This window comes from Rhodnius prolixus, unplaced genomic scaffold, assembly GCF_049639745.1.
Source record: "Rhodnius prolixus isolate KJV_2025 unplaced genomic scaffold, Rpr scaffold_4, whole genome shotgun sequence".
Taxonomy (NCBI): domain Eukaryota; kingdom Metazoa; phylum Arthropoda; class Insecta; order Hemiptera; family Reduviidae; genus Rhodnius; species Rhodnius prolixus.
Window position 1 is genome coordinate 20,211,270 of NW_027411614.1, and position 22,585 is coordinate 20,233,854.

Here is a 22,585-nt window from a genome sequence, read left to right on the forward strand (position 1 = left end):
GGCTACTTATATTCAAATGAATCAGTTTTATGAAATTATTATTTATTGCAACATTATGAAACAACTTTTATAAATTTTTTCTTGCATCTAGAAGAGGAAAAGTTGTGATTATTATTTATTTCGAAAAACGAAGTAGCATTTGGACGCAAATTGAAAGTTTGCTATTTTATCTGAAGAAAATAAATAAGTTGATATAGTTATATGTATACATGACTCACGACTTTTTCTTACTGCAAGTATTACAAGCATAATTGATAAATATTATTCAGTGTGAAACACCATTTTTTTCTTTAATATCCCTCATTTAATTAATAGAACAAGCTTTCAATACTTCTCTTGATAGTGTTCTATAAGAGCACTTTATAGCGCTTCTTAAAATTCCTAAAAACATTTTCGTGGGAACATAATCCTTCAGAATGAGTAATTCAGACCGATAGTACTGCACCCGGATCCCGGTACAAAATTTAGTTGTAACAAAGTTATTTTTATTTTTTAAAGCTATCTTTTTTCTCGCAAAACATTCCCTCTCTATTGGCTATAAGACTCTTTTATCGAATCCAAAAGAACAAACACGTCTCACCAAAGAAAATTCTATTTCAAAAATTTGTTGATTTCCTAATTCTTAATCAGAAGGAAAAGGCGAAAAATTGTATTCTTCATCATACGTTCTTTATGTGTAGAAAACGCATTTTTTAAATATATCCAAAAAACTGTTGCGGAAAAAGTTAAAAAAGACAAAATTACCTAATATCAGTAGCTTGTCTTAAAGAGATGCTTGGCTCTCTGCAATAAATGTGGCAGAAAGAATGAAACACCAGACGATGTGCTTGGAAATTGCCATAATTACATGCTCAACTTACCCGGCGAAACTATGATCAACCGCAAACTTAAGGAACTTAAGGGTGAGGTGCTCCCTGTTTAACCTGGCACTGGAAAAGGTCATAAGTGAAACGGGCATTCAGATAGATGGCACTATATTTAACAAAACTGTTCAACTGTTTGCCTATGCCGACGATATAGATATAATAGGAAGATCATTCATAGCCGTGGAAGAAGCGTTAATAGCTTTGGAAGGTCCAGCTAGAAGGATAGAGAGTCTTAACATGAAACATCCATATTAAAGCGTTATGGTTGGTGGTTGAAGAAAACGTTGAAGAAATGTGTTACGAATCAAAAGACAAGGTCAATTATTACCAAACACCTCGTAATGAAATTACCAATCACCAATCATTCAGAGCAAATCAATTCAATAATCAAAATAAAGGCGGGAATTGTGAATCGTGTTACAAACAAGAAACATAACAAGGGAGGTTGCATTTTATCTACCCTGGTCATGACTTGAAGACTGTACCATGATGATTTTATTTAGTAAATTGTATATTTTATTTTATATATGTATTATGTTACTTAGTAGCTTCTGTAAAAGTGATGTAAATATTAAAGTAATTGAAGTGCTGGGACCAGGACTGAAACCAGATGTAATTGTGATGCCCGCACGATATTTTTATATACATTTCAGAGGTCGAAATTATACTGGGTATGTACAGCTTCTGATATTTAAGTAAATTAGTCATTTCTCGGAATGACAACGAGAGAATAATAACCCAACATTAGCGAATTTTGATCGAGTATCATTGCCAACATTCTCATATTAAGATATAATTTGTTTCTGTAATTAACAAAACGAAAAACTGCTGTTGTATGTAATCATTTTGAGCATTGGCTCGTCTACCAAAAGTATTTTAATCTAATCGTCGTCTTTCAGAGAAAAGAGTATAAATGAGGAGTCCCTTGAAGTGGACATTGGCGGCGAAACAAAGGATGGACGACGTTGCCAGTTGTGGAAAAACCTATTAAATAGACGAGATGGCTCATTTATTGTAAGATATAAACTGTATGAAACTTGCTACAACTTTTATATAAATATTCTTTACAATGCTGCACACATTACCAGCTCGCCGTACTTTTTTAAAGGTGAGAATCGTTTATCTTAGTACAATCGTTATCTGTTTTGCTAACCAAGTGCGGAATATGATCGTTATCCCATAACTTGTTACTGTTTAAAATATCTATTCACCATCATAATCATCATCTAACAGCTTGACAGCTCAATTCTGAGTGTTGGCCTCCTTAATTTGTGTCTCCACATTCATGACTCTTTAATGTTGCTGCTTGCTGCTAGTTACGGATTACCAATGGGACCCTAGCATCGTTTAAGTACATTTAATGTAAACATTGATTTTGTGTTTTTTTGATAACGCTGAAAGTATAAGTTTATATCAAACGCTGTAAAAATCTACTACTTTTCGCGTAGTCTTACAATAGTCAGAATCATTAATTGAAATGCCCTTTTAAAAAAATTCTACATTTTTAACAAACAAATCCACCAAATATAGTTAGAAACAAAAGATTTTTGATTTTGTATTCTTCACAACTAAGAAATGTACAGTAATGTCTAACTTATTTCAGTAAACGCGTTGTTCAGAGCGAGATCCGCAATAAAATCTTAAGCTACAATGGATGGCAAGCAAGAAGCAATTCATCTGCAAACTTAATGGTGAAACCTTGAGATTTGCTGGCGGTTTTGAACCGAAGAATCTGGAACTTATGGCATGATGTAACTTGAGATGAGTCAAAATTTTATAAGATAAACCGTTGTGACAAAAAAGTCCCAAATGAAATTCAGTAGGGAACATTGGGCGCTCATTGCTGTGCTCATTATAGATCCGTTTTGATTTGAAGCATTTCATTGTTTTGGACTTAAGAAATTAAGGACTCAAGAAAGGACCATTATTGTTTATATCTTTCTGAAACTAGTTTTAAATAATGCTCACTATCTAAAAACAAAAATAAATTGTGTCGATTTTTTCCCCAATTACGATAATGCCATAAATAAGAAAAAGAGACTTATAAATAATTCATTTTTATTTTATTACAATGCTTAAAGGTCCGGACGAAAAAGTAAAAGAAGTATTTTGATTATTATTTTACCATAAAACCATAAATAGAGACCGTAAAAACTTCAAGTTAACAATATATTAATGTTTATCATGTGTAATTGCACTTGGCTAGTCAATAGAAATAATCGGGCCTCAAAATAATATGTACCAGAACTTATCATGTCCATCCAGTTAGTCTCATACCACCTTGATTTAACTTCGTTAACTTGACTAGTAAATCCGCCTGGACGTCTAAGAAAATTTCGACTTTGGGATTAATTATTATTCTCTTATAACCACAGTAACATATATTGCAACTTGTCCTTATGTTTGTATATATTTATATTAATTTATGCTGTACCCAACTGTTTTTGAGACAGGACGTGAGTCCTATAAATCAAATAAATAAATATTACTTAATTAATTACATATATTGCAACTAGGTCAATTCGAGAGACTGTGACCAACTTCTTAGGTATATCAGATTGGAGCTTTCAGCCAGCCTACTGCTTCTTCTATTTTGGAACCATCCCAAAATCATACAGTTTGAAACACAACTTGAAAAAATTAAATTCATTTTTATTTTATAAGTTGAAGAGATTATATTTCCTAAATTATTTATAAACATATTCTCAGAAACAGTCTCATTAAGACGGGGTTGCATCATAAATGATATGATATGACATAAATGATTGAAATGAAAAACTAGAGCCTTCATTTCTCAAACTTACCCACCACCAAAATAAATCTCTGTTTTTCAGATGATTTTCTTCATTGGTTTTTCCATACACGCTAGAATATAAAAGTATTATAAGGCGGCAAAATGTAGATGTTCCATTTTTAAGTTGCATAAAAAAAATAAGAATTAGAAAACATATTTATTTTTTGGAATTGCTAACTATTTAGTTCAATACTTCTTAATAAGACGGATTCATTTTTTTTTTAACATAATTATTTTTTAATAGATAATAATTTTTTTCTTTTACTGATTGCCATTTTTTTGAATTATTAACTATTTATTTTATATTGGATTAAAATTTATTATTTTGTTCAATTATTAATAAAATTGTTTTGGAGAAATTTTCGTTATACGAGTATTTACCATTGCTGCAGTAGAGAACCTGATTTATTTTTAGGGAATCTTAAAAAAGTTTTAGTATTTTAAAATATTTTTTTATATTTTGATTTCTACGTGTGTTTAGGTCCCATCCAACCCGAAGATTGCTACTGTCCAAAGAAGGATATAAAAAAATGGCTCGAAGATTTTGAATGCAATACAAATTACAATCAGTTGCAAATTGATCTAAATAAATTTCATAATGTGAATTTTGATGCCTTTCATAAAAACGCTGTGAACAGATTCAATAATTCACAGCAATCAAGTGTTTGCAATTATGTCGTGAAGTCAAATAAGGTGAGTGATTTACAATTACTATTTTAATGGATACTATTGAAAATAAAACGTTTCTTCGCAGGTGTTCCTTAGTGATTCAGTTTTTCATAGACTCCAAAGCTGCAATGTAAGACTAATGAATTATCGCAGAAGACCTTTGAAGAATTTTTAACGTTTATACTTTCTAAATAGATTCTTTGGATTGAAGAGAACTATTTTTTTCCCAAAGGTTAAATTATTTTTCTCACATATTGCAACATAACTAAAGTTAGCATCAATAAAATTCTAGTATCATTTTTCTTGTCCATTATATTTGGGAGTCCACGCCGATATGAAGTACCTCTGTAAAACTAAAATTCACGGGGTTATCTCATCAAATACTAGGAGGTTTCAATAAGTAGAGTTAAGTAAAGTAATGCCTATTTTTCAGACTGGCTTTATGTCTAATTACCAAATTAGGTGTAGTTGGAAGGTGGTGACTACCAGCAAACATACTTCGCTTTCTGCTATATTTCTGCTAATAACCTTAAATAAAACTAAGGCCTAGGCAATGGAACCCATTATCACAATACATCTTAACTTTGCTGCTTCGTCTCTAACCACTAGGCCACCGCGGCGCCTAAGGAGATCTCTGTATAAACTAAAATTTGAATTGTTTTTTCTCAGTTTTACTTGCCGCTAGATTATTCTAGATTCATATATGGGCAATAAGGTTTTCTTTAATTTTTTTTTAATCATATTTATTTTTTCAGGTGTACAGAACATGTTATGGGCAGCACATTGGTTTCAAAATCTTCATGGACGCAATTTTAATTTCTCTCGCCCGCAAAGTTATACTTCCTGATTTTGAAATTTTCAGTAATCTAGGTGATTGGCCTTTGATGAAGAATGAGCAAAGCAAAGCTCAATTTCCAATGTTCTCTTGGTGTGGTTCAAAAGAAACCATGGATATTGTGATGCCAACTTATGATCTAACTGAAGCATCTCTCCAGTGTATGGGCAGGTAATTTTCATTGGTGTTTAGCTTTTAACTTAATTCTTTACTTTAGCTTGAAAAGGAAAACTATTTTCTGTAAGGTTTAATTATTGTTTTTTGGCTAAAACGCTGCCATTTAAAGTACTGTCACTTTAAACGCAGCGTTAAGTATTAAATACTCTGATGACCTTCTTTCACTTTTTCCCTTTGCTTTTTTTAACATAAGCTCAAAAGAGTTGAATCTATCTCTTTTAAGTGAAACGAATGTTAGTGTAATTGGAATTACAGGGTAAGCCTAGATATGCTTTCAGTCCAAGGAAATATTGAAAGAAAATGGACAGAAAAAGAAGAAAAATGCTTTTGGCGAGGACGTGATTCATCTAAAGAACGACTCCATCTTATTACCATTGCAAGAAAACATCCAGAACTCATCAACGCATCGCTAACCAATTTTTTTTTCTTCAGAAACGAAGAACACAAATATGGTCCCAAAGCAAAGCATGAATCGTTTTTTAAATTCTTTGACGTACGTATAATTGTTATTTGTTTACAATATTATAATATTAATTGTGAGATTATTTCTTTACATCTTGCTTCCCATACGGATGGTATTTTTATTCTTATGTACGGGATCTCTTTTTTAAGTTTCAACTTAAGAGATTGCAGGGTAAGCCAAATTAAAAAAAAAACAAGCTTACATTGATTAAAGAATAATCCACGAATAGAGCGGGTGTTATATCCATGAATAGCATCATCCAGGTCCTGGAGATTGTTCAAAGAAGATTCATTTTGTGAGAAAAGTGATTCAAAATGCTTACACTGAACGTTATGACTAGAGTTTAATTGTATTATTTAAGGAAGGATTGCCTATTATTAATGCTGGGCATTTTGCAGACAAATTCAAATTTTTTTCTAATTATAATTTTTTTTTAGACAAGGTTTTAATTTTTTTATGAGCCATTAGAATCCCACTTTTCATTTTCGTTTCTTCAATTACGGTGGAATATCTAATTTTTTAACACAATATTATTATTTTATTTATTTATTTTTTTAACAACTTGGTACCTCTTCAATTAGGTCCACTTTTCTCAAATACTGAATCTACTTTGAAGCAATTTTGTACTTTATTGAATGCAATTTGTTATTGGACAACTTACTACCCCAACAACAGCTACAAACGACAAAAGTATAAACAAAGACATCCCGAGCCCAAAGCGGTTTTAGAGATATTCACTGTATTTGTTATGAATTCATTACCTGAAAACAATCCTTTTCCATTAGCGACCGGGTCATTCTTTTCACCAAAATTAAAAATTTACAAAACAATTGAGTTGTTTTGAAAGTTGATTTTTGATACTTTATAGGAATGATGAAGCTAATCAAGGCACCTTGTTCACCCTTATGCAGAGGCGCTGAAAACCCTATTATCCATAATTTTGCTTGTATTTCCGACAGGCTGGCATGTATCACATAGCCATTCCACCTTTTGGGAACCATTGTTCTAGTACCATTTATTTTCTAATAAACTAATTTAACTGATTTTATTATAAGAGGAGGATGCTCGGCAATGGCCAGAGAGAGTCTTCGTAACAATAGCTTATTACTGGTGCTGTACGTATCGGAAACATAATTCATCAGGAGCTTCTTGGGAATGGTACACAACTCTTTAACTTCCAAGAAGCAGGAAAAATAAAAATAAAATTTTGTAATGAAGACTTTTCTTTAGCCATTGTCGAGCATCCTTCCTGACCATTTATGCCTGATATATTATGAACCAAATCTTTATTATAGTTTTTAATTTCAGTATAAATATCAGCTCAATTTGGATGGAACAGTAGCAGCTTATAGATTTCCATTCCTACTAATTGGTGACTCAGTAGTGTTTAAACAAGATTCTCCTTATTATGAGCATTTTTATAGTGATTTAACTCCATGGGTACATTATATTCCCATAAAAAAAGATCTTTCCAATCTTGTGGAACTGTTAAAGTGGGCAAAACGCAATGATGATAAAGTGAAAGAAATATCCAAAGCAGGACGTGCATATGCAGAAAATAATTTGCTTCCACAACATGTCTTCTGTTATCACGCTACCTTATTTCATGTGAGCATTCAATTTTTTCTATTTCCATTTTCAAAAATTCTTTATTTTTCAATAATCAATTAATTTGGTATAAAATTAAATGTCCGCAACACACTTGGAGAAGTTACCCTGTAGTAACAGTCTTACAACAAAATCCATTTTTTTAAACCAAAATAATATAGCTCTCATGGGGTCGAAAAACTTACTGAAAACGATTTAGACCAGAGGTGACACAACCCGGAACCACGCTAGACCGTTAAAATGTAAATGAGAAAAATTAAGCGACCAACCGCTTGGTGCTTTTATTAAATTTTTTTCCGCCTAACATTTTCATCCTGGATATGATCGTGATCATTTTGATCGTAAGTGTCGTACTTCAGGTATCTTGGAACTTCATTTCCTGAAGTTTTAACAACCAAAAGAGATTTTCGTCATTTCTAATTGAAAATATCTTATATGTATATTGTGATTTAGGGTGTCCTTAAACATTTTGATTAATCACAGTAGAAAAAAAAAATTGTTCTATTACTGAATCCCGTAGGGAGAAGTGGATTTGCCACGTTTTCAGGGTCCCTGCGGATATCCCAGCCTAACAACATGAACATGATCAACATACAGTGTAATACCCGATACTTTTACATAGTACACATAGGGCACAGGGGTGGTTTACCACCACTGCTAATCCTTGCTTCTATCCCTCCTTTGATCCTGTTTATCTCTTTCCTGACCCCCCCCCCGATCCCTATCCAAGCTGAGATAAGGACTCGTGTCAAGGCTGTATGCGTACAGGGTAGTAAAATATATGTGCGGTAACGATCACCTTGGGACGTCGGGCAAAACCCCATTGTACTGGAGCCTTCCTGTGGCAGTGGTGGAGGTCTGCTACAGGTGACCGTTGATCCCCCCCTCTCACTGGAATTGACGACTGCCAGAGGTGCCCTCGAGGGGGTCTTATCTCCGCTCCTGTGGTGCATGGTCGCAGACGACTTACTTGAGATGCTATACCTTCGCGGGTACTCGTTCCTGGGTCGCGCAAAAGATATTTCTGTGGTGTTCAGGGGCAGACATGAGACAATCGTTGCTGATCTCATGCAGGAAGTACTCAAGATCAGAGAGAATTGGTATAGAAGGGTACAGTGACAGACAGTGTGTACGGTGATCGGTACCAATTGTGTCAGGAAGAGGAGGAAACGGCCTCTTGCTTGTTGCGTTGCAATCGAGTGGTTTCGCAATGAAACCTTTGGATCTTTGAGACCAAAGGAGGTAGTAGCGCAAAAGAACTAGTAGGGTCCTTAACCTCCTTAGCAGGGGAGGTTTTGTCTATTAGACCCTAAGGGGAAGGCACAATAAGCCTCTTTTGGCTGTGGTACCGTAGGGCATAGGTCCCGTCCCGTTAATCTAATCTTGTATTTCTGAAAAAACTTTTACGTCTTCTTAGAAAGTGAATGAACTAAAATAATATTTACAGAGAATAAAATTGATAGTGATTGCTTGAGAAATACAATCTTTAACAAAAACTTACAGTTTAAAATGTTAAGTATAAGGGTTGATTAAACGCCAAAAGGTACACAAATCAGCAAGCACCCAACATTTCATTAATTCTTCATTAATATTTAAGTAATTTTACTGCATTAATATTCATTAATATTTTTTAGAATTTATTAGATGTCACAGACCCTTATGCTGGCCATTTTCGTCTACAAAATATATGTTCAAGTAGAACTGTAGATTGACTGTAATATCTAGTTATTTATAATAATCAAACTGTTGATTACAGGTTAAAAAGAAAAACGTTATAAAAAATTATGAGGCTAAAGAATTCAAAACCTTTTTTAAAAAATGCTAACACCAACATACATTAATGATTTTGTTTATTTTATTTATTTATTTTTAAATAAAAATTGTTGGTTTAAGTTCATTCTTTGATTAAAGTAATTGTTATTTTATGTGAGTAGTCAAACGTTTATAATAATAGGTAATAATTATCTGGCTTTATCGCAAATAATATAGTTTTCTTCAATTACATTCTCAATCTAGGTATTCATCCCACAATGTTGTATACATGTAATGTAAAATGAATAAGATATGCATATTTTTAGGGCAGCTAATTATACCAGTATTTTACTATAAGTAAAATTAGGGGGACTAAATTAAATTACAATTGAGAAATCAATAATTGTTGAATAATCTACTTGTTATTAACTGTGTGTTATTTGTGCTCACGAATATTTCGGTAAGACGAATTCAAGACAGTAGCCGACTCTAACTTTTTCTTTTTCTACTTTAACATGCATGTACGTATATGTGATTGATCATAATTATAACAAAAAAATATTATAAATGAAGTGGCCAGCATAAGGGTCTGTGACATCTAATAAATTCTAAAAAATATTAATGAATATTAATGCAGTAAAATTACTTAAATATTAATGAAGAATTAATGAAATGTTGGGTGCTTGCTGATTTGTGTACCTTTTGGCGTTTAATCAACCCTTATACTTAACATTTTAAACTGTAAGTTTTTGTTAAAGAGATTTTTGTACCTTTTGGATAGATTTTCCTTTTTGTCTATTTTGCAAAGTTACATATCTGCTTTACAGATTTTTTTTAATTTGGAATAAGCATTTCTATCATTATAACCTAATAAGGTTTTAAGTCGGAACCGTAACTACCACTGGAGAGTTCTTTTTAAAGAATGATTATTAGTTGCGGTCCCCCAAACCATCCTCAATAACAATTTTTTTTTAAAAAGCGTTTTGAATAACATAGGAAGATATTTGTACGTAAATAACAAAATTAAACTGCGATTTCAGTACTTCCCTTTAAGAGGAGTAAGACAAATAAACTGCGATTGCAGTACTTCTAGGCAAAGAGACAAAGATTTTTTAATCGAACGACAATTCATTGATTTAAATCGGTTCACTCATTGATAATTTAAACTATTGCAGTACTTCCTCTTAGTAGGTGCAAGAGCATGATAGCACTTCACAGCCACACAGAGGAGCTTTAACCACTTATTCGAGCTGAATTTTATCAAAATCGGACTAAGCGTTATAGAAATATTGGTAATAATAGTTTTAGAAAGGGCCTTATTTGGGTGGGGCGAACTCCCCTCCTTATGAGCGTCCAGGTTTTTAAAGTGCAAATCTGTACAAAATTTCGATTCGAATGACACATCATTCATGAAAATCGGTTCACGTGTAGATAATTAGAAACGATTGCTATACTTTCCCTTAACAAGTGTAAGAGCTGATCGCCGCTTTAATGTTACTTAGGGGAGCCCTAACTCTATCATCCTACCAAATTTTATCAAAATCGGGCCAAGATTTACAGAGTAATTAGTAATAACAATTTTGAAGGGGGCCTTACATAAAGGGGGCTAACTCCTCCCCCATTTGATGTACAGCGTCGAGACCCCCAAAAGGCACATCTACATAACATTCCGAATCGAATGACACCTCATTCATGAAAATCGGTTCCCGCGTTTAGGCGCTGCGTTGTTTACAAAAAAGGTAACAACAACAACAACAAGAACAAGAACATTTTCTGAAAATGCCGTTTTGGCCTATTTTCAGCAACGTATTTCTCGAAATCTATTAGATCTGGGTGGTTGCAAAAAAATTACAGGCATAAAGGAGGGTTTGCCCTTTATTTTAAAGAAAATTTGGGAATTTTATCTTTTATAGAAAAAGAGAAAAAAATTGTCAAAGTTGGGAGTTTTTCAACGTTACGCTTTTTCGTGCAGTTTTTGACGATCAACCCTTATACAACTGTCCTACCGGACAGTTTTAATAAAAATATGATTATGTATTATAACTTTCAAAATACTTGCGTTTGTGAATCTAACATAAGCTTGTTTCTTAAAGGAATGGAGTAAAAAATTAATTTCTTCAGTTGAAATTAGAGAAGGCATGGAGCTCGTTGAAGAACCAGATTCTAAGGGCTGTCACTGCGACCTTTCTTCAAAAGATGAACTCTGAAAAAAGGTCTGAAGAATATAATTATGTAGTGATATTATATTTATTAAAGGAGGCCCATACAAAAATGACTGTAAATCATCAATTTTTATTTACCTTTTCTATTATTAAATTTATATTACTTTTACGACTTTTTTTGAAGATTGTTCAATATATTGTTTAATATGATTGCCTTCTCAACTGATTGTTGATGATATTATACTGTTCCCCTGATACTATTTCTGTGGTACGAATTTTAAAACGCTCGCACTCCAGTTTGACTACGATTCAATCATTGACCAGTCTCGGGATTTTGTCAGTAAACCAACTTCCCATATGTCGTAGTATTTTGTAGAAGCGCATGTGCCGAATTTTTGAATGAAAAATTTAAAAAATCCATTCTCATGTTTTTCATTCATAGTTGCGCTGACTATCGCCTTTAAACACTGGTGTACTTCACTAAGCCGGACAATGTTTAGATCCAGAACATCTTTACCTTCGATTTCACTTATAGCACGTGTAGATTTTTTCTTAACCGGCTTAGAATGATTTGCATGTCGTAAGGTACAGTCATGAAAATTTTAAAAAAACAATTGTGCACACTGAAGAAATGGAGGTTTACTATAGAGACGCAGAAAGTATCACTGTACTTCACACGAAACAATAGAAAATCGTACAGAGTCCAAGGATTAGTATGATATCGCATGTGGATGGTAGGTACAATCTTTGATTACAAAAAAGGTTATTTTTGTTTAGTTTTCCCTTTATTTTCTTGGAGAAAAATATGTAGGTTCGTGCGGAAATTAAATGTATACCTTTTTTTAATCGTACATAAATTGAATAAAGTATTTTTATTTCATACAGTAATTATGTATTTAAATTAAAAATTATTTCTTGGTGAAGATTAATTGTTTGCAGTTGTAGTTATTTGCTTTATTAGCATTTATGTAGTCATTTGAAAAGTACATACATAATTTTTACAATTGTTTGTTACTTAAAAGAACTGATCTAGGCGAAACAGATTAGAAGAAAAGTTTTTTTTATTAATTAATTTACCCTTAAGCCCATTTTTCTTAAACTTTGCATTTTTTCAGCTCAAATCATTTACCTTCTATCAAGTTGTTATCTCCGTTTAGACACTGCATTGCTCTTTAGATTATCAGAAAAAAGTGCATACTATTAGTTGTTGTATCAACTAATTGTGCAGTAATAATCTTTTGGAGTTACAGTCTCAGCTCAAAGATATGTGTTTCGTTAAGTTTTTGAAAAATTTTGATGCCACACTTATCTCCTCTCCTATAATCTTGAATATCATCTTATTAACTTGACTTTATCTTCAAAATCTTTATTATAAAAATACTAGTAATAAATAATAATAGTGCTAGTTTAAATTAAGAAATCTTTATTCCCCCATTTTGAGTGTTGATTGAAAAATTTAAATATTAGAGTAGACAGTTTTGTTTATTCAGTTACTCCAATACTTTAACCATGTAATTCTAATTTACTAAGGGAAGAAGAGTTCAAGAAAACAAATTGGCAATTTTCGTTTAATTTTTTTTATTAACCTTACATATAAAGCGTGTATTTTTCAACAATGTTTCACAAGCTCAATGCGCACATTGCTTTGGCTATGCAAAATTTTTTGGTATAACAAAACCTTTTTTTTTATTTTACCTATTCCATTTTTAAAAATATATATTATATGTTATTTATATCATATATTTATAATTCAACATATATTTTAAATATTTGGCACAAAATTGGTTTTTTTTTTAATGAAAACAATTTTATTTGCCCCACGAACTTAAATAGTGAAGCAATCCTAACGTAGCGAGCTTTGTGATTTTTTTTTTTTTTGTATATTTAATGTATGTGGTAACTCCATAGCGAAGGATGTTCCAATAATGTTAAAGGGGAAGATCAGTAGAGAAGTGACGATACATGAGGTATATGAAATTATTTTTTTTTACACTGACGTGTGTTCAGGAATTGTTTATGAAAAGCAGTGTTGAAATTTCATTCACTTCGAATTAATTTTTAATCATTTCAGTGTAAATAACTTGTATTGAAAAATATATTCTTCATCATTGCAGCGGGATAAACCACCGGTACTCATCTGAACCATATAGCATATTGGCTACATATTAATTTTATGGTACCTAGTGAAAAAGCGTTTTCCATGAATTGTATAAAAGGCCTTGAAGATATGCAAAATATATCCAGTGGTCTTGGGCTATTAAGTACTTAAAACAGTCATTATTCAGTGTCGTTAAGTATGTTGTACTTGAGTCCCTGAATCAAATTATTATTAATATTATTATTATTTGTTTAAAACTAAAATATTTTGGCCAAAGTTTTTTGCTTGTTTTTAGTATTTTTTTCTTCAAGATCCGAGTAACTGGACATATTAAGAATTTTAAAGAGGCAATAAGGCAATGATATGCTGATGGGTTTTATTTTTATTTTATTTAAATCTTAATGAGTAAGATATTTTGTAAAAGGAATTTTTAAAATAATTTAAAAAAATTAAGTTGACAGTCAGTTTTTTGTTTTGTTTTTTTTATATCGATACACTTTGGAAGATACTGGCAAATTTGTACACCCTGTAAAGACGGTGTTCATATTTTCTTTACTGAAATAATGTGATTTTTTTATTTATTTCAAACTAAGGGGGAAAAAATTGATGTTTTTGTTTCAGAAAATTAAATAATTATTTTAAATAAAAAATGTATAAAATTATATAGTAATATTGAATTCAGTATATCCAAAGTATATCAATATAAGAAATCTGTGATTCCTACATTACAATTTTTTAAAAAATATTTTTTTTCGATACTTTTTAAAAAGATAAATCATTACTGTACAATAGTTATGTTTATTGGTCGTAAACTAAGCCATGGAAACACCATTTTTAGACTGTGAGCAAAAGTAGAAAGTATGTCATTTAAAAAATAGAGACAACAATGATTTTGTTTATTAAATTATTGTAGTCTATTAACTCTTCTTTTATCATTTCTTATTTAACTAAATTTTTCACAAAAATTAGTCAAAACGACTGTCATCTGACGTATAATTTCTTCAAAAAAAAAATAAATAAATAAAAACTTTTTAAATTTTTTTTTAACTTCAGTTTTCTTTAAGTCGTCCCATAACTAGTTAACTGCTCTCTAACACGCACTATATAATTTACAATATAAATAATAATAAAAATATAAATATTTCACGCCTTCATACGTATTAACAATTTGTTTTTAAATTACTCCCCTAACTCATTGTCACCCAGTACATTATTAAACAAAACAACGAAAAAAAGGCCACAGAATTTTAACAAGGGCAGGTGTATTCTTCACGCCTCCAGGAAGATAAGAGCTGTAGGTTTTGGCTCTAGATTGGATTTCTTTGCTTCCACTACAAGGAACTCTATGTGCGGTTTGTCTCGTTGAGCAAACGATTCTGCAATTAATCTTGCCACTTCTTGATGATGCATACCTTCAAATTAATATTTTATAATTTTTTTTTTTTTTTTAAAACAACTATATTTATTAGGAAAATAGAGGGAATGAGCCCCGACTTCCATTTTTACAACGAAATTTCTTCGAAAGATAAAAGTTAACAAAGATAAAAGAGCTTTCGATTTTTAAGTTTACACTGCGAAAAGCAGCAGAAGCTAAACAACCTTATAAATGTAACTTTTCTAATTAGTAATTATGGTAATTAAGTAATTTTTATTAATTAATCAAAAGACTGATCTGAATTTTGTGGGTGTTTCCACTTGCATATTTTATCTATTTTTCCAACTAATTAGCTTTTTTTTTAATATTTTCTATTTATTATCATGCAAAATAAGAATTTAATATTCTATAATACAATGCTATTTCTACTTACCTTCAACCTTATGACCATCAACTTCCAAAATAAGTTGACCTACTTGAAGACCACCAGCATCAAAAGCTGCCCCATTTTCCTAATTTGAAAAAAGTGTTATAATATGAAATGCTGTAAATAAAAATAAAACCTGAAATTAAAAATTGCATACGTTAATATTTATTATACGTGGCAATGGATGTCTGGTATTCGCTCCTCCTTCAATTGCTATTCCTAATAAAGGTTTGGTTTTCCGCACAATTATCCTAAGGTTTCCAGCCTCATCAGGTATTACCTAAGGATTTTTACCATAATTTGATAATTTTTTAATAATTAATTAAGTAAAGAAAAATTCATATATTAATCACAAACCTGTGCTTGTGATTGGGTATTCGATGATGTCCCAAGATTTGAAGGATCTTCCCTCGATTCTTGAGAGTTCAGAGGATCATCACCAGATCTGCCAAAATCCTAAGCATATATATGCTTCAAAAAATTGACCAATATGGAATATACATATATATAAAAAATGTGCTAAATAATATAAAAGCAAAGTAGTTGTCTAAAACAACAACTTCATTAGTGCTTATTAAAATAATTGACCATAAATTTAAAAACAAAAAAGAAAAGTGCCTACAAGGTAGAGGGGGTTAAAAAAACGTGCAAAACGTATTTTGTGTTTAAAATATTTAAATATATTAAAGTTAGGAACTTATTTACAAAATAAATTTAGTGAAGTAAACATTTTTATGAAGGTGTTGTTTTTATGTGAAGCAAATTAGTGTTTCGTTTTTTATAATATATAATCAGCTAAAAACTAAATAAATTCTAAGAAAATTATAAATAAAAATCAAAATAAATAAAAGAGTGCTGTCTGTCGCATGCTGTCTACTCTACAGATGTGTAATACTGTAGTAAGGTAAGGCCTACGTCATGCTTGGCTACCATGCATAAATTCTATATAAAAATTAGAATTTAGTGAAACTTTTTTCGGGGAAATTAGGGACTTACTACAAGAGGGTTGCCCCAATACCAAGACTTGACCTTCTGAGTCCAACCTCCTAGCTGAGACTTGAGACCGCCTAAGTATCCACACTGAAATCAAGTTTTACCCAACTTTCTACTATTTTATCTGAAGGAGTTAAAAGTAATGTGGAAATGGAAATGAGTGGTTCAATCCCTTTAGAGCGTTAAATTTAATGTAAGTCATCAAGAAGTCTGGAAATTATCAATTAAAAAATTATAAAAACTAATATAAATGTACAATGAATAAGCGGTCATGAGAAAAAACTGATTTATTTAAATGGTATTTTATCTGATTACGTTAAGTAGCCAATTCTGTTATTTTGTGAGTACTCCCGTACGGAAGCTCATACGGATAAATAGAGTGTGAAAGATCCTGTTTACTCCTACCAAATTTTTTTTTCACATATGCTAATGTGTTAGTTGTAGAACATTAAGAGGGGCGAACAGGTTAATGACCTCCTTAGAAATGGAAGTTTCTCAGCAGAGCACATCTATGGACCATAAAGGTTTGTAGTGTACTTGTTCAATGCACACTAACAGTTTCTGACATTTATTTGAATTAGATAATAACTTCTTTGTGAACGCATGTGAATGCAAAATACATTTCAATGTATTATTTTTATATGTAGATAAAACACTGGTTCAATTAGGGTTTTTAAAGTGATTTCTAAGAACGCAAATATGTGAATTTGTGGGTCTATAGTCAAAGAAAAACAGTATTGTTTCAAATTCGTATAAAGAGATAAAGCAGCCCAGTTATGGAAGTATGTATTCATTATCGATTTATTAACACAAAAATGACGTGTTTCATTTCAAATTTGGTTTATATAATTAAGAAATCTAGGAAACATAAGTCAAAATATGTATTTGATTAATTAGATACGGTTACTTTCGTAGACATAAGATGTGCCTTTCAGGCTTCTTTCTCTTAAATATTTTATTTAAATACTGAGGCACACGAATGATATGCAAATATTACTGTAAATAAAGGGCGAAAAAAGGCTTAGGAAGATAAAAACCCGGGCGAATTTAAATTATGAAATGATTTCTTATTTGGTAGAAAGTGATCTCTTCGTTAAAAATTAATGGTCAAGTTGTTATGCCCTCATCCGTTTGAAGACCTTAGTAATGAACAGAACCAAATATCTCAAAAAACGTTACGTACTAAGTACTTGAATCATTTAATTCAGTGGCATGAATTGACCCACTTTTGAACAACTTACTTTTACAATTAAGTGTATCTTTAATATGGATGCATTTTTGAAAAGTTTGCCGCAAGTTTATATTCAAAAATGATTTTTATTTTTTTAACTTTATAGATGTTAATATTTAAAGTTTGGATCATAAAAATGGTTTTTCTATTGCTTCTCTTGCTTTACTTGACAAATTTTAGATGCACTGTTCTAGGAATAAAATATTTTGAATATATCGTTTCATAAAGTCATTCTAAATAGGTGTGGATCAAGAGGGAGTAGGAAAACTGAGGATTCCGAGAGCCAAGCTGAAGAGGACAGGAGGAATGGATGTAAGCGGCCCAGACGATGTTGGATTATCAGGGCGAGGAACAAAAGTAACCGCCCAAACAGCTACATCCTCTGCACATCGGCATAGAAAGTAGATAATTCTTGGTAAATAGAGCCAGCCAGACCTATTTACTACAGTAGAGCACATCTCAGGGCAAGGCACGCCTCAGTTGTTAATATGATCCCTCCTTACTTTTTCTACACACAATTCAAGCACTCTATTCTTATTGTTACAGACGAAATACTTTATTTTTTATCTACCTACTAGAAAATTTGATGTTAATATTAATAAATAAAGTTCAATTATATAATTTTATTAGTCTAAAAAGGAATATTTATGCCTAACATTATCTAAAACTTATAATTATGGACATAAACTACAACTATTTTTGCATCTATTTCTATTTTGCCATTTCTAAAGATTCACCTTTTTTTAAAAAAAAGTATCCTAATAAATAATACTTAAATAATTAGTAATGATTATTTCAATGACAATTATAATTATATTACTAAATATGTAGTAAATTATCACAGTAACTGTAAGTATAGCTATGTAATTTTAAATTAAAACAGGATCTACTTTCTGCCCTTATTATTAAATCTATATTTCCTAAGATAAAAATTATTGATCAAAATTATGTATATACTAAAACATATATGAATTTTCACTCACCATATTTGCATCATAGTTGTTATTGTGCCCTTGAGAACCACTGACTTCCTGAAATAAAATACTTGTGAACATAAAATGGATACATTAAAATAAAGACAAGAAAGTAATCAATTGCAAATTTTAGAAATGCTAAAAACAAAAATGTATATTATAAATATTATGAACATAGAGAGAAAAAGAGAGAAAGAACATCTATTATCTATTAGTCTGGGTAGACTTTGTGACAGCTAGTTATCTAAGTACATAAAATAGCTCTAATTCAAGACCGTTGGACAGGATAATGCAGGTGGCACACATAAAAAAGCAAAACAAAAAAAAATTACTCACATTTGTCTTTTTTCTATGTTCATATCTATTTTGAAAAATGTAATAGGTGCATTTGTAAAAATGTTGTCATGATAACGTCACAGTTATATGCAGCTAATTATAAAAGTTAAACATATAGTTTTTTTTTTCTAAAGTCACACCACTTAGGCTATTTTAAATGATGCATGACAAGTGCCATGTTACCACATAAGCTTTCTTTGTATCTCTTGTGGAAAACAAATTGCTTAACATAAAAAAGTAAATAAATGAAGCAAATGCAATAATATATAAGCATCTCAGTGCTACGAATCATTTGCAGTATGAAATGGATATTACACGGAATGTTATTTCATAGGTGACAAAAATTTTAAGGTAATTTAAGATCTTACACATTCTCTTATCCGTTTCTTGGAAATATCCAAAATCTTAAAAAAAATTTTTTTGTTTCTCAGTAATTATTGTACATATGGAGGAGTCATTTGCTAAATAAACCGTTAAGCCTCTTCTAATTTCTCAACCTTCTTCACAGAAAGAAAGATTTGCCTTTCGAATCCAAAGCGAATTCCCGAACTCCTTTTGTGAAATGCGTATTTTCGTTTGCATTTTTTGACAATATTTAAACATTTTTGATATTAATAAATAAAGATCAATTACATAATGTATTTATTTTAGCTTTTATCTATGATAATGAATAAGAGGAGTAATAATGGAATGGAAAATAATATATTCATAAAATGTAAAATATGTTTGTATGCAATAACAATTTAACGATTTCTACATATTTTAAAAATTAAATACTTTTTTATAGGTAAATTTCATTTTTCTAACACAATTTATTCGAACGCGCTTGCTTAACATAAATATGAAATTCTGTAGGCACACTTTTCCAAAATTTATTTTTAGAAAATTAAATTTAGATAACTTTGGGAATAACTAGTAACTCAAATTTGACGCAATCGAATACTTCCACTAGGTAAGAAAAAGTAATAATTACTCTTTTAGTAAAAATCAAAAAATAAAAATAAATGAAGTTTTATAAAATAGATTTTGTAACCTAAAATAAATAATTTAAAAAATGGGTAAGAATGTGAATCAAAAATTTGTATAGTCCAGCGAGGGATAGACATTGCAATATTGGTGTCATCAACATAGTGTTCACCGCGAACGCTGACGTTCGCATTTTCTCCCTACCCAGTAACTTTCACCAAATAATACATTGCTGGATAGTTGCTGTTACGCTCTTTTGTATGCAATGCTTTTGCTCAAATATATTTCACTTTAACTTTTGCATTTGTTTTAGCCGAAAGTGTGAAATTTTGCACAAATTTAGTTTGATGTATGAAGTATTCTCTAACTAAAACCATGAAACATTTTTATTTGCACTTGTAACGCGTAGATCTAATTGAGATTTACAATCTTAGTATAAAACCACATTCGGCTAATCTATATGTAATGGATTTCAATTTAGTTTGCTGGAAAACTATTATCAACTAGTAACGGCTCCAATATACGAATTTGTTGATTTTCAAGACGGCTTATTTTTATTATTATAATTAAATGTTTATGTAAAAGACTTATAAATGGAATTATTTTAGCATTAAAAGAAATCGTTTTAAAAATAACAAATGGTCTTTTATGGCTTTAGCAGAACTTAAGGTGACAAAAGTGGATTATCATGATAAGATGAAAAGTGAATGCTTTTTCATAAAATCAAATCAAGATACTTCATAAGACTTCAACAATGAAACTTTTTGTTGGAAGAATTCCAAAATTATTTGGAACAGTCAGAAGAACATGGACTAAAACGAGAAACTTTATCACCCAAGAATTTTTGTCAAACTATCTCCAATTATCCATACATAAAGTAGACGTAAGAAAATAGTAGCAGCTGAGATAGGGCACATTATAAAAGCTTAAAAACATTGTTTTTAACTGGGATAAAAGATAACTGAAACAAAAAAATTCCTCCCGAAACACCATTTTTATACATATATAATAAAGTAAAAGTAAATTACTTACATTTTTACACCTGTTAAATGTAAAATTATTGTGATTGCAATATTTTGTTTTGGTTTAATAGAAAAGTTAAAATGTTTCTAGAGGGTTTTTATTGATTTTTAAAACATCATTACAGATCAAATACAACATTTAAAGACAGGATGAGAATAATAGGATCCTTTAGTGAAAAATAACAAAATTTACAAGAAAAAAAACCATTTACTACGGACTGGTTTACCTGTGCTTTGTTGTTGATGTGTTGTGTAGATGTTTTGAAACTGGGCGACACACGCTCATTGTTCCTGCCAAGAGACAACAAATAAAACACCCTAATATGTCAATAATAATAATTAATTTAATTAATAACTTTTTTGGAATCATTAGTGTCCATGCAAGTTAATTACAATAACGGGGAATTGATGGTATTTTTGAGACAGAAATACTAAAACACATTGTAATATGCATATTATAAGTAAAATAAATAAATTAATTAAAGGAAAAAAAAAAAGACAGATATTTTGTGGAAAATGCAAAATAAGTGATAGGCTACCACAGTAGGATGATTACATATAGAAAACGATTGTAGTTCTTACAGTTTTAATCTTTCAAATTACTTTTCCCTAAAGATTTTCTTTTTCTTTTCTGTTAAAAGCTTTTTGCCAAAGCCAATAGTTGCAATGTGAAATGTGTTTTTGTGCAATCATTCTGTCGACCGTGGAGGGAAAGTGAATTCAAGTAATTCAATTGAAGTAAATATTATTAAAAGTGTCACATTTTTGAACTAAATGACACTATTGTTTCTACAGTATAGAATAAATTATTTTGGAAGACTAATTTTGATGAACTTTTTACAAAATTCTGAAAAGACAAATTAGTAATTTTTTTTTTTTAACGATCGACTGCAATGGTCAATACACCGTTATTGAAGCACAACGGTGTTGAAAAAGAATCAAGACTGAAAAATAATTTTTTGCAATAATATTTTAGACTTAGTCTAAAAGACATTTAGTGTAGCACTCTTAGACATTTTTTTACGTTATTTATACTTTAACTGAAAAATTCACTGTTCATGTTTAAGCCACTTACATTAAGAGGAAACAAAATAACCAAACTCTTATTTCTTACATTGCCAGATTCATCGTTTGGGGCTGCTTTAGAAGACTGTGGTAACGTATGTGTTCTTTGTTTTGTAGATTAGAATGAAACTACAATGGTTGGTACAATATCTTCCCACTTTTTTAAAGGTATTTTTTAAGACAAAAGTATACAGCACTTAGTATAGAACCTTAATTGGTGGTTGGATATTAGTACCCACTCCTAAGAAAATAGGCAATTAATTTACTTTAGTTACGTAATTAACAAATTTACTGCACTATAAATTGACAGGTTTCTCCTGCGAATACTTTGGCTGCCTAAAGTATCGCAATGGAGATATGACCATGGTGGTTTATTGGTGACTAGGGTTCTTACTATACTTTGTAACATCGGTTAAAAAAAAAAATTGCTAGTTGATAGATTCTTCACAGTGTTGATTTGAACCTGCGTTAGCACGTTATACTAGTCAAGCCCAATAATTAATCAGAAGCAGACGACTACTCGCTCAGGGCAGGTTATTTGACATCAGTTGCTAACGATCGCCCAACGATTTAGTATTTCTGGACTTCTCTAATTTGCTGCCAGCCCACAAAATATGCTTTGTCATTCAAGTGAAAATTTGTCTTGGTCGAATTGGTACGCGATTTAACCAATTTGTCGCTTTCTAATTTCTTACAAAGCTACGATGACTAGATAGATATCAATCTTAAAACTATTTCTACTTCCTTCTTTTAAAAAAAATCACCAAATTTC

General features: G+C 30.8%; 2 protein-coding genes across 13 annotated transcripts in view; one reads left to right on the plus strand and one right to left on the minus strand.

Moving 5' to 3' along the window:
* Positions 1-833: 833 nt before the first annotated feature.
* Positions 834-18,875, plus strand: LOC141455396 (protein O-glucosyltransferase 2-like). 7 transcript variants are annotated; one of them, XR_012459245.1, is made up of 9 exons: positions 835-1,537; positions 1,766-1,974; positions 4,142-4,353; positions 5,085-5,335; positions 5,597-5,834; positions 7,113-7,412; positions 11,258-11,377; positions 16,658-16,743; positions 17,692-18,875. XR_012459245.1 is itself a non-coding variant. In XM_074130433.1 (8 exons), exons 1-7 carry the CDS (start codon positions 1,353-1,355, stop codon positions 11,369-11,371), a joined length of 1,509 nt encoding a protein of 502 aa, XP_073986534.1. In that variant the 5' UTR covers positions 835-1,352; the 3' UTR covers positions 11,372-11,377; positions 16,658-18,875. The 7 variants fall into 7 exon arrangements, 4 of the variants coding, with proteins under 4 accessions (XP_073986537.1, XP_073986534.1, XP_073986536.1 ...); XR_012459243.1 differs by having other exon boundaries at positions 11,258-17,001; XR_012459244.1 differs by having other exon boundaries at positions 11,258-16,743.
* dysc (whirlin protein dyschronic) overlaps positions 13,112-22,585 on the minus strand; it is a 40,869-nt gene continuing 31,395 nt past the window's right edge. The window contains exons 12-18 of one of the 6 annotated variants that reach the window (XM_074130420.1): positions 20,976-21,039; positions 18,434-18,481; positions 16,223-16,306; positions 15,584-15,682; positions 15,384-15,506; positions 15,233-15,311; positions 13,112-14,836 (exon numbers count right to left, since the gene is read on the minus strand). In XM_074130420.1, the coding sequence (XP_073986521.1) occupies positions 14,694-14,836; positions 15,233-15,311; positions 15,384-15,506; positions 15,584-15,682; positions 16,223-16,306; positions 18,434-18,481; positions 20,976-21,039 (640 nt within the window). In that variant the 3' untranslated portion in view covers positions 13,112-14,693. The remainder of the gene's footprint in view (positions 14,837-15,232; positions 15,312-15,383; positions 15,507-15,583; positions 15,683-16,222; positions 16,307-18,433; positions 18,482-20,975; positions 21,040-22,585) is intronic. The other 5 variants (XM_074130423.1, XM_074130421.1, XM_074130422.1 and 2 more) reach the window with 5 other exon arrangements.